Source organism: Peromyscus californicus, unplaced genomic scaffold, assembly GCF_007827085.1.
Source record: "Peromyscus californicus insignis strain IS unplaced genomic scaffold, ASM782708v3 Scaffold_4__1_contigs__length_199733344, whole genome shotgun sequence".
Lineage (NCBI taxonomy): Eukaryota > Metazoa > Chordata > Mammalia > Rodentia > Cricetidae > Peromyscus > Peromyscus californicus.
In genome coordinates, this window is record NW_026294562.1 from 51052368 (window position 1) to 51064719 (window position 12352).

Genomic DNA, 12352 nt, shown 5'->3' on the forward strand with positions numbered 1-12352 from the left:
CAAGGCTGGGCAGGATCGAAGTCAAGTCTCCCTCAGAAGGGTTGACCAGCCTGTACCCTTTACCCTTTGGGACCCTCCCTGGGGTGGGGCTGGGCACAAAACAAACGGAATGGCCCAGGGTTGTCATCTGGCCTGGTTTGGTCTCCTTTTCTGCCTCCCAACTCTGGTCCCCTGTGTCCCTGAATTCTAGCTCTGATTCTAAAGAGAGATGCCTTTACATCAGAGATGCTTGTGGGGAGGGCGTGAGGCAGAGGAAACGATTTTTTTGGTTTTTGGTTTTTGTTTTCTCCTTGATCATCAGCTTCCAAGAGAAATCCCAGAAGAACTCACCTTGTGCCTCCTGGCAGAGGCCATCAATCTGCTCAGTCTCCAGGGAGACTTCTTCCCGACCTTAGGCGTGGGGGGGCGCTCTGGGTTTGGGATCCGCAGGGCACTAGGACCCGGCGGGGCGGAGGGGACAGCCCATGTGCCTGCGTTCCCTCCCACCCTACTGCTCCCGCTCCATTGTCTGGGAACTGCAGCCGCGGGCGGGCGGCGCAGAGAACTGGCTGGCAGAGGGGCCGGCGCGGAGCAGGCGCGGGAGATGCGGGACCGGATAGCAGCCACCTGAGCCGCGCGCTTAGAACCCGCCTTCAGTGGGAAGGATGTGCGCCTCGATGGCTGGATGCGCCGCTGCGGCCCCTCGGGGGCCCTATGGTGCCTGGCTCTGCCTCCTGGTGGCCCTCGCCCTGGAAGTCGTGAGAGGTCAGCGGGAAAGGAGGGGAGGGGAGGGGCGACCCGGCTCGGCCGAGGCCATGCGTCAGTGATGCCCCCAAGCCCTTGGGCCCTGGAACTAAACCCAGAGCGATGTCCTGGAGAGGTCCAACCTTGGGAAACCGGTTCCCAGCCAGCTGTTCTTTTGCCTTCTTCCCTGTGCGCCACCTGGATGCTCCCACCTGAGCCTAAAGTCTTTTCACTCCCATCCTCACCTGCCGGGTCCCAACTCCTCTGCGAGCCTCCTCTCCAGCCCCAGCGTCGAACCCGCTGCCCTGCTTCCAGGTGCACCACCCCTCCCCGATCTGCTTTTCTAGCCCCCACCAGCCCTCCCGCCAGTCACAGGAATGCAAAACAGCCCCTTTGCCTGGGACCTGAGAGATGTGCGTCTCTCTCTCCCTGTCCCAAGGAGATCTCTGACCTTGGAGTCTTCAGGGAGAGCCCCAGCCTTGCCTTTCCGAGCCCTTGTGGGTGTACCCATCACTGGGTAAGGGGCAGCAGCTACCTCGTGCCTGACGTGAGCTGGGCTGAAAGGTGGAAGATGCTATGGGAGACTGGGAAATGGTGAAGCGTTCTCTATCCTCCTGCCCCCATCAAGAGAGCTGGACTCCCAGTGATGGGAGACCGTGGGAGTCCGTGGGAGTTGGGACTAGTGAGCATCTTGTAATTATGGAAGCAGTGAATTAGAAGGTGGACCGGAGCCACCCCAGGGGCCAGCAGTCACTCACTTGTTATCCTTAGGGATATGGGGGTGGTGATGGTGGCTCTAGGGAAGACCCCCCCCCCCCCACATCCCAGCTCATCTGTGGGGCTGAGAGGGAGCTGGTTCAGGAACTTGTTTCAGGCACCTGCTCCCCACCCTGCAGACCCGGTGGGAGCCCTAATAACCCCTCCACAGTGAAGGGAGGGAGGAGAGCTTTGTCACAACCATTCTGCTCACCAACAATCTCACTTCCCACGGGAATTCTACCGCAGTTTACAAAGCCCTCCCCTGCCCACAGGGTCATGAACTACTCCCACCCCTTCTACCACCAAGGAAATCTAGGCTCCGAGATGTTGGGGACTGGCCCGTCTTTCATGGAGTACAGCTAGGACATAAACTCATCTCTGGGCTCCCCGGAAACCTCTCCAGGGAGAGTTGAGGGAATTCCAGAATAAGACAGAGCCTGGAGTTGACAGAAGGCTAGTTCAGGAGGGGCTGCAGAGCCAGGCACATCGGCCGGACTTGTGGTCCAGGGACTCTGCAGGTAGGTATGGGAGGCTTGTTCCCTACCTCAGAAAAGCGGCAGCAGCAAGCAGAGCCAGAACAAGAAGTCTAGCAAGGGGTTAAATGACCACAGAAGGCTTCCTTGAGGAGGCAGCATTTGCTCTTGGCCCTGTTTAGGAGTGAAGCCCACATGGCATAATGGTGTTGCATTGGATGGAAAGGCTGGGTAGCTTGGTGATGAGTTCCTTACTGGCCTCTCAGGTCCACCCCAGGTTGGAGAGCCCTCACACATCATTTTCTAAATCCATTAAGTAGAATTTGTAGTAATAGAACTTAACCTACAGAACTGTATGAGAACTGAGTTAATACATGTAAAATTGAGTTTGTGTGGGGTTAAGTGCTTTAAAAATTGTTACTCTTTAGGGACTGTAGTACAAATCAATATAGCCTTAGTGGGCCTTTGTGGTTTTTATGATTAAATATTCCATCTCCTCAGGCTTATGGTTCCCACCCGTAGTGAGTGCCAGTAGCCTCATGGACCTCTTTGGTACCCTCCTCAAGTCTCATTCCTGAAGCCCACCCCCAGCTGGGGCAGGGAAGAAGGGATCAAGTTTGGAAATTTGGTGTGGGTGTGCCATGGCAATAATTGGACCTGGAGGGGGTGTCCAACCAAGTACACCAAAGGACCCAGACACAACAAAAGAGTCTCCATTTCTACCAAGTTCAACTCAGAACTATCTTTAACTGAATACACCCTAGTGCAGGAGTCCTGCCCTCCACATGCCCTGGTATCTGAGGCAGGTAGGCAGTAGGCACATGTCAGGGAGATATTGAAAAGGCTCTGTTGGAGAGAGAGGCAAGGTCTGTGGAAGGTAGAGGATTGGCTGGGAAGTTTACTTCCAATCCCTGACTCTCAAACTCTGCCTTTGTGAGTCTCCCTGTTACCTCAGTCACCCCATCTGTGAAATGGGATTATTCCTCTACATCTGGGAGATGGGACATTTGTAGTCCATTTCTCCCTCTCCTGACCAGCCCCACAGAGAGGATGGAGCTCAGTTCAACCTCTACTAGCTCCAGAGCCATCCCATATCTACCCCTTATTCCTCTTCAGTTGGCAGTAATCAAGACACCTTGGATCCCATCTACCTGCCAGTGGCCCTGGAACTCCTGGATGCCCCTGAGCATTTTCGTGTGCAGCAGGTGGGCCACTACCCACCTGCTAACTCTTCTCTGGGCTCCCGCTCTGAGACCTTCCTGCTCCTGCAGCCCTGGCCCAGGGCACAGCCACTTCTCCGGGCCTCCTACCCACCTTTTGCCACTCAGCAGGTAAGTCTAGGGCCCAGGGACTCCCAGACAAATGAGACTCATGAGTTCTGCTGTTTGGGGTTCTGGGGCTCTTCTCATTCTTCTACTAAGCATTAACCAGGCCCAGTCCTGCTTAACTTCTGAAGTCAGGCAAGATCAGGTGCATCACGGTGGTGTGGCCATAGACAACTTTTCCCATTCTCTACACAGGAAGACTGAAACCCCTAATCTCCTGCCATGCTGAGATTAGAAGCCTGCCACCCCGTACCTGGCTGTTGTGTTGTCTGCCTCTCCACCCCACCCTGCAGTTGAGCAGCCTCGTTCTTTTCTAGGTGGTCCCTCCCAGGGTCACTGAACCCCACCGGCGGCCTGTCCCTTGGGATGTGCGGGCTGTTTCCGTGGAAGCAGCTGTGACTCCAGCAGAGCCTTATGCCCGTGTCCTCTTCCACCTCAAAGGGCAAGATTGGCCGCCAGGACCTGGCAGCTTGCCCTGTGCCCGACTGCATGTCACGCACCCTGCAGGCACTGCCCACCAAGCCTGCCGCTTCCAGGTGAGTGAGCTGTTTCTGCTGCTGTGCCGTGCAGGTGTGGTGCCAGGGTGGAGAGGAAAGGACTCTACTACAGTCTGGGAAGTCTAGGGGCATGAGCCACCGGACTCCGATTTTGGTTCCTGATAAGCCTAGGAGAGGTTCCCTTAAGGATTATCAGTCTATGGTACATGACTTTGGGTACATAACTTAATGTCTCTGAGGCTCAGTTTTTTTCTCATCTGTAAAACAGACTAACAACAGTTCCCACTTATCTGGAGTTGGAAAAGAAATAAATGAGACAGATGTAAGACACTGTAACAGAGCTATCAGCCTTTGTGTGTAGAGATTTGAACTTTTGTGAGTTTTATTTCTACTATTGTGGGGTTGGGCCCAAAGACCCGCTGGAGAGGTCTGTTTCTTGCTGTTTCTGAGCTATAGGTAGGTCCTGGGATGTGATCAAGATTGTCCCTACAATTCTGCTACAAGTCCTTGGTTCTGCCTTCTATGGACCTCTTCAGTTTAGGTTTTTCTGCCAATGGGAGTAAGACTCCTTCGCATCCTTCCCAGGGCCAACCACAGCCTTTACCTTCCTTGTGTTTCCAGCCATCCCTGGGTGCCTGTGTGGTGGAATTGGAGTTCCCTTCTCACTGGTTCTCCCAAAGTGCCACCACAAGGGCTGAACTGGCCTATACACTAGAGCCTGCAGGTGAGGGACCTGGGGGCTGTGGCCCTGGCGTAGAGGAAGAACCTGGGGAGCAGGCTCTCCCGGTGGGTGGTGTGGAGCTGCATCCTGCAGACCCCCCACAGTACCAGGAGGTACCTCTGGATGAAGCAGTCACTTTGCGGGCACCCGATGTGCCAATGAGGCCCGGTCAGCTCTTCACTGCCACCCTCCTGCTTCGACACAACTTCACGGCCAATCTTCTTACTCTTCGGTGAGCACTGGGACCTCATGGGTGGGAGAGGGAATAGGGACTTAAGTGGGCTGACAACAGGTATCTATTTTTCCTGTAGTCCTCGATAGAGTTCGTAGCCTCCACAAACCATGAGTTCTACATAAATGTTCCCAACAGAGAGTTGCTGTTGATCCTGTGATGAGCATAGCCCAGAGGTGGGCAGCCTCCCTGGGACTTTATGTCCTGTGGTAGGAGGAAGTAGGAAAGGCTTGGAGCCTGAGAAGTGTAGTGACCAGTGCTGGGGTATGCCCAAATGCTGTACATCAAATCTCTACACACGAGATGGGTATCCATTTGGGCTTGAGTATCCATAGGGTTCTCAGCTTGCTACCATTGCTGGGTGGGAGGCACTTTGGACAAAGTCCACTCCTGCACATCAAAGGCCCCCATTCTATATATCCTTTTCTGTAGGAACTTATACCAAAGCATCCTCTACCTCACCCAATGAAAGTGACAAGGATCTATAGTGTAACCTTTCCTCTACCATGGGTGGGTATATGGAAGTTCCACCCAACATGTCTTCCTACCCATCATGTCCACTCAGGCCCACTCATCCGCTGACTCCACAGATCTTACAGTACCAGTCCTGTGTCTCCACACTGGAGTTGCAAGACCCTGCACTTGAAGAGACCAAGGACGTGAAGAGAGGGCATGAACTAGATTAAACAGCATGGGGGTGGGGGTGCTGGGCTGAAGATATTAAGTACTCTGGGGACTTGGGCCAGTGGACAGAATAAGGGGGAAAGCCATTTACTACCCCTGACAAGAAATAGGGTTTGGGAAGAAAGGCAGACTAGGCTGTAGGTGCAGTCTGAGTGAAGGCCTGGGGTCATGAATGTGAGCTGGTCTGGGAGGGACAACTCTTGGTGTCACCCAAGCCCAGAATGTATGGAGAGATGTCACTGCCTCTATTGAGGCTGAGCCAGGACCTGGAGGCTCTGGAATGCCAGGCCTGGGCTTCAACTTGTGGGCAGTAGAGAGCTGTAAGTGGCCTTTGGGTGGGTAGAGGAAGGAGTGTGACGTAACCTATCTTGAGGTGGGGTCCTTCTGAAAGGAATAGGAAGAGATTCTAGTTGGAGGAAAGCCAAACAGGAAGCTGACATCTTTAGCTCCTTGTCTGCCTTTCCAATGCAATCTGCAGCTCAGTCTCCATCTTGACCAAAATCCACACGCCCTTTGCAGGATCAAGGTGAAAAGGGGGCTGCAGGTGATAGCTGCTCGCCCGGCCCAGCCCACCTTCTGGACTGCTAAGCTAGACCGCTTCAAGGGTTCAAAGCACCACACTAGCCTGATCACCTGTCACCGTACTGGGCCTGCAGGACCAGATTCCAGGTAGGCACAAAAGAAAGTTCTAACCTTAGAGTGCTAGAGAACAGGTTTGGGGGTCCAATGGATGCCCCCACCCCAGTGAGCATTTGGAGACATAAATCAGTGGTTCTATAGATCTTAAGAGGGGCCTGGAGGCCGAGTTGGGCTCTGTAGCCAGGATGGAGGCATAGGCTCTGTTAATTTACACTGTGATCTTGTGGGGCTACATCACCTCTGTGCCTTGGTCCCCTTGTCAGTCAAATGGGGATAATCGTAGAGGCTGCTTATGAACACAGGTGGTACCTGGTGGCTGGCAAACACTCGGCTCTTCTCTCTTCTGCCAGCAGCCCCCCTGAACAGTCCGAGTTCCTGTGGGTGGACTTTGCAGTGGAGAATAGCACTGGTGGGGGTGTGGCAGTCACTCGCCCTGTCACGTGGCAGCTGGAGTACCCAGGTCAGGCTCCTGAAGCAGAGAAAGACAAAATGGTCTGGGAGATCCTGGTGTCTGAGCGGGACATCAGAGCCCTCATCCCACTGACCAAGGTAAGAGGCTAACATCTGTGCTCAGCCACACTGGAAGCCTGGTCCCAGGAACCCCAGAAGGTGAGAACCCTGGAACTAAACAAGCCTTGCACCCTCAGGCCGAGGAGCTGGTGAACACAGCTCCATTGACAGGAGTGACCCAGCGCATCCCTGTGCGTCTTGTCACTGTGGACAGTGGGGGAACCCTGGAGGAGGTGACAGAGCACATTGGTTGTGAGTCAGCCAACACCCAGGTCCTGCAGGTGAGTGACAGCACTCATCTGTGTGAGCATGCGCAATCAGACACATAGCTTTGTTCCTTTCTGCAGTCTCTAAGAGAACAGCTTCTCAACTGCAAACTTCATGGGCAGGACTGTGACATCAACCTTTTTTCTTTTTTGGTTCTAATCATCTCTCTAGAGCAAAGTTCGGCCTTACACTTATTTCCACATTCATTATCCATTATCCATTTTGGCACTGGTCAGGGAGCTGAACTGGAAGAATGCGTGTCCTTTGGAGTCAGGACGTTTGTAGAGACCTGCGTTAGTTACTTTTCTCACTGCTGTACAAAATCCCTGACAAGCACAACTTAAGGAAGGAAGGGTTTGTTCTGGCTCTCAGTTCAAGGCTACAGTCCCATTGCAGCAGGGAAGGAAGAGCGTAGGAGGAGCTCGAGGCGGCTGGTCACGTTACACGGTAGTCAGGAAGCAGAGAAAGGAATACTGGTGCTGAGAAAAAAGGATTTGTCCTTTTTATTGGGGGGTGGAGTGGGGGACGGGGCGGAGACCCAGCCTATGGATGGTGTTGCCCACAGCTAGGATGGATCTTCCCAGTTCAGTGAACTCAATCTAGAAAACCCCTCACAGACATGTCTAGAGATTTGTCTCCTAGGGAGTTCTAGATCTTGTCAAGTTGGCGATATTAATTATCACTGCCCATCTTTGTTATGAACTAGCTATGTGGTCATGTGCAAGTCCCTTAACCTCTCTGAGCCTCCGGTCCCTCAGCTCTAACATATTATTAGGTTGTTATAAGAGTTAAAAGTACCTAATATCCAGCAGGTAGCAAGAACTGAAGCATCAGCAGTTACGACTGTTATAATTTGATGAGTATTATCATAATAATCACTGTTGTAATGACCTGGAGGCTAAGAGGGTGGACAGCTTTCTCCATCTTGAGGTCTTAATGAGGAAGCACTGACCCAGATCCCGGGCAGCAGTGGCAGCCCCTTGGGGGCTCCTGGGGAGGTGGGCCCGTCTTGCCCTCACCCTCTTAGCTGTAGCTGGTTGTGAGATGCCTCTGGCACCAATGTCTGAGACTGACACTGAGGGGCTAGCGTTGTAGTTCAACCCTGACCCTGCTGGGAGGAAGGCTGTGTGCGTTGCATGCAAATGGCCCAGCTCATCCCCTGGAGAACCCAAAGTATGGCCCAGTGCCTCTCAGGTGGATTTTGGTAGCCCAGCAAAATATTTTAAACTAAGAGCAACCACTGTCCAGCCCACCTCAACACACATTTCTGTGCCATACCAAATTGAATTTGAGTTGTAGCCTTACTTATGATTAGAGTAGATGATGCTATATCAGTGCCTGTCATTTGTGTCTCAGCCCATCTCTGCCTTTCCCTAGGTATCCGAGGCCTGCGATGCTGTGTTCGTGGCTGGCCAGGAGAGTCGGGGTGCCAAGGGAGTTCGGGTAGACTTCTGGTGGCGTCGACTGCGGGCCTCACTGAGGCTGACCGTATGGGCCCCACTACTACCCTTGCGCATTGAGCTGACTGACACGACTCTTGAGCAGATTCGAGGCTGGAGGGTCCCAGGCCCAGCAGAAGGGTGAGTGCAGACCTGCAGGAGCCCATAGGACTTAGTAAATTCCTTCTGGGCCTGAGGGTACACAGTGGCCACCTCCATGGACCCAGGCTGGGGTCTGAAACACCGCTCACTTGCTGTGCCTTTTTGCCCATCCAGCCTCTATTAGTCACTTTACGTGTCACTGTGACAAAGCCCTTGACAAAAGGAACTTAGGAAACAGGGGTTTATTTGGCTCACAGTTCAAAGTACAGCCCGTTATGGTGGGTCCATCTCAGTAACAGTTCGGACAGCTGGACAGGTCGCATTGCATCCAAAGTCAGGAAGCAGAGAGATAGATGGACGCTGGTGCTCAGCTCACTTTCTCCTTTTTATTCAGTGGTGGGACCCAAACTGGTGGAGTGGTACTGCCCATAGTTAGGGTGGACCTTCCCACCCAGTTACCCTCATTAAAAAGCTACCTACCTCACGGGCTGGAGAGAGGGCTCATCAGTTGGGAGCGCCGACTGCTCTTCCAGAGGACCTGGGTTCAGTTCCCAGCACCCACGTGGCAGCTCACAGCTGTCTGTAAGTCCTGTTCCAGGGGACCTGACTTCCTCACACAAACATGCATGTAGGCAGAGTACCAATGCACATTAAAAAAAAAAAAAAGAAAAAAGCTACCTCACTGTCATGCCCAGAGATTTGTCTCTTAGATGAGTCTGGATTTTGTCAAGTTGACAATATTAGTGGTCACCTGCCTTTGGCCACCAGAACCTTGGCCACTGTGGTGTAAACTGGCAACCTCCACATTCCCTCTCCCCCGGCTTCCTCATCGGCTATAACACATGCGAATTCTTTTTGCTTGGCTTGCTGCCCATCCTTCTCCAGCTCTATACTCCATCCCTGAGAATGTTCACTGCTGTATACTCCGAAGCCTTGACTGGCCCAAGCTCCATAAGAATAAATGATACTGGTTAGTGGGGAGGCTCCCCAGAACCTGAGGGCAAGGATGAGGTGCCTGGGCCTCTCAAAGTAATGTAGCTCTCCTGCCCTGTAGAAACCGAGTTGTCACCCCCGTTGCCTGGTCACCTTCCCACACCAGCGGTATCCAGAAATAAGTGCAGCCAACTGGATAGATGGGTACATTTTACCAGTCAACTGGGGTCTGGGCATCCTTGGCCTGATCAGGAAGACTTGGCACCCAGAAGGGAGGGGATCCAAAACAAAGTTTGAAGAACAGGAGGCATACACCAGCCAGGCGCCTCTGGCTACTATTGTTTTTGTCATTTGTGCAAGCTGAGGCATTAAGCTTCAATTTAGAACCTCTAGATGGGTGGCTGGGCAGGGCCTTGCTGGGCTGGGAGTGTGGGCAAGGCGTGGTCTCCAGTGGGCGGGGCCATCACTGACGCCCCGCCCCGCCCTGCAGGCAGCTGGAGCCTGAGGCTGCGGTTGAGGAGGCCGAGCGGCGCTCCCGCGGCTGCCGCCTGCAGTACCAGAGAGCGGGTGTGCGCTTCTTGGTACCCTTCGTGGCCCACCCGCTGGACGGTGGCCGCCGCCTCACCCACCTACTCGGCCCTGACTGGCTGCTGGATGTGACTCACCTCGTGGCAGCCCACGCCCGTGTGCAAGATCCTCGCATAGCCTCCTTGGAAGGCGGCCGCATCCTAGTGGGACGGGAGCCTGGAGTCACCTCCATTGAGGTGAGTCACCACAGGGGACGCTAAAGCGCAAGACTCCGCCCCCCTCCCTCCAGGGTGCGGGTGTCCCCAGAATGCTCCTGGTTAGGTGTGAAGGCTGCGGAAGGGACTGGGGGCAGCAGTTCTAGGAGGGCTAGGAGGCTGAGTGAGAACGGAGTTCACGGCAGGAAACGGGACAGGAGTGAAGGATGAAGGTCTCGGTGTGTAGAGACAGCCGCCAGAAGGTGTAGATTGGAGTCTGTAAGCGTATTAAAGTGTAGAGATGCTGGGAGACTGTGTGCAGGAGACCCCCCACCCCGACCCCAACTTTCATTTGCTTCCCACTCTTAGGTTCGTTCCCCGCTGTCTGACTCCATCCTGGGGGAGCAGGCACTGGCAGTGACAGACGACAAGGTCTCCATGCTGGAGCTGCGAGTGCAGCCGGTGATGGGCATCTCATTGGCCCTGAGCCGAGGCACGTCCCACCCGGGGGAGGTCACAGCCACATGCTGGGCCCAGTCAGCTCTTCCAGCCCCAAAGCAGGTGATGGCTGGGGGTCAGGGAGCATGGTCCACAGCTATTGATGGGGGCTGACGGGGGAGGAGGTTGGCAGGAAGTGGGTCCTGGTACTCGGACCCCTTGCTCTAGGGTTTTCAAAATAAGGACTACTTCCCACGAGGTAGTGAGTTCTCTGTGGCTGGAAGTGATCAAGCAGTGGCTGGCTGGAGTATGGCACTGGGAGGTTCACTAGGCTCTCCTGAGGACTCAGACTCCTGGGCTGAGTGGCAGACAGGTGATTGACATGCATCCCCTCTCTCCCTGTGTTTTGTCCATTTGCTTGTGTCTCTCTTTCCTCCGTGCTCTTTCTTCCGTGTGGCCTGTCACTGTGGGAGTGGTTTGTGTGTGCATGCGTGCGTGCCCTCGCGTGTCTTTGCCTGTGTCTGTGTGCCCTGCAGGAGGTGGCCCTCTCCGTGTGGCTGTCCTTCTCTGACCACACTTTGGCCCCTGCCGAGCTCTACGACCGCAGTGACCTGGGACTGTCGGTCTCCGCTGAGGAGCCCAGTGCTGTCCTGCCGGCTGAAGAGCAGGGAGCCCAACTTGGTGTGGTGGTGAGTGGGGTGGGTGCCGAAGGGCTACCCCTACACATTGCTCTGCACCCACCGGAACCATGTCGCCGGGGACGCCATCGTGTGCCCCTGGCCTCAGGCACTGCCTGGCTGGGGCTACCCCCTTTGCCCACACCAGCACCTGCCCTCCCGTCCAGTCCTGCCCGGAGCCCATCATTCACAGAAGCCACTGTGGAGGGAAAGCGGCAGGTAGCAGGTGGTATGGGGGGCCATGTGGATGTTAGAGGCAAGTTTGAGCGGGCAGAGGAAGAAGCTGGGAAGGAAGAGGATGAGGCCAAAGAAGAGGAGGAAGACGAGGAAGAGATGGTGCCTGCCCCTCAGCGTGTCACGGACCTAGAGCTGGGAATGTATGCTCTGCTGGGTATCTTCTGTCTGGCCATCCTCATCTTTCTGGTCAATGGTGTGGTCTTCGTGTTGCGCTACCAGCGCAAAGAGCCTCCCGACAGCGCTACGGACCCTTCCTCCCCCCAGCCCCATAACTGGGTCTGGCTGGGCACCAATCAGGAGGAACTGAGTCGGCAGCTGGACCGTTGCTCCTCCCCGGGCCCACCCAAGGGGGAGGGGGGCTGCCCGTGTGAAAGTGGGGCAGGAGGGGATGCCCCAACTGTGGCCCCCAGTGCTTCAGAGGGCACTGTTGGCTCCTCGAGCACCCTGGCCCGCAAAGAAGCTGGGGGACGTCGGAAGAGAGTAGAGTTTGTGACATTTGCGCCAGTACCCCCAGCCCAGCCGCCCGAGGAGCCTGTAGGGGCCCCAGCTGTACAGTCCATCCTGGTGGCAGGTGAGGAGGACATCCGCTGGGTGTGCGAGGACATGGGGCTGAAGGACCCGGAGGAGCTTCGTAACTACATGGAGAGGATCCGGGGCAGCTCTTGACCACTCCCTGACCTGCCAGGTGCAGCTTCGGCCACCAGCCCAGGCAGTGGGGGCCAGTGGGATGTCTGGCTGGACTTCTTGCCTGGCCCTCATGTTCATCCTCTGGTGCTTGTTGTTCCGAGTCCCCTGCTGGGCCCCCTCGGGGACCGAACCCAGGCCCCCTCCACCCCACCCCTTGTCGTGGACCATGGTCAAGAGGGAGGGCGCATGTCCCTTATTTATGGGAACCACTTCATTCTAATGTTGGGTGCAGAATAAATGAGAAGAGATTGGGCACAGCTGGTACTGCTATGGCACTGTCTATCCGG

The 12352-nt window shown here is 55.1% G+C and overlaps 1 protein-coding gene across 2 annotated transcripts; it reads left to right on the plus strand.

Moving 5' to 3' along the window:
* The first annotated feature begins 502 nt into the window (after positions 1 to 502).
* Tmem132a (transmembrane protein 132A) lies at positions 503 to 12322 on the plus strand. Of its 2 annotated transcripts, none has more exons than XM_052760035.1 (11): positions 503 to 744; positions 3072 to 3286; positions 3598 to 3816; positions 4399 to 4730; positions 5934 to 6083; positions 6407 to 6602; positions 6701 to 6844; positions 8208 to 8410; positions 9795 to 10068; positions 10396 to 10587; positions 11001 to 12322. In XM_052760035.1, exons 1-11 carry the CDS (start codon positions 645 to 647, stop codon positions 12042 to 12044), a joined length of 3069 nt encoding a protein of 1022 aa, XP_052615995.1. In that variant the 5' UTR covers positions 503 to 644; the 3' UTR covers positions 12045 to 12322. The 2 variants fall into 2 exon arrangements, with proteins under 2 accessions (XP_052615995.1, XP_052615994.1); XM_052760034.1 differs by having other exon boundaries at positions 504 to 744; positions 6404 to 6602.
* Positions 12323 to 12352: the final 30 nt, after the last annotated feature.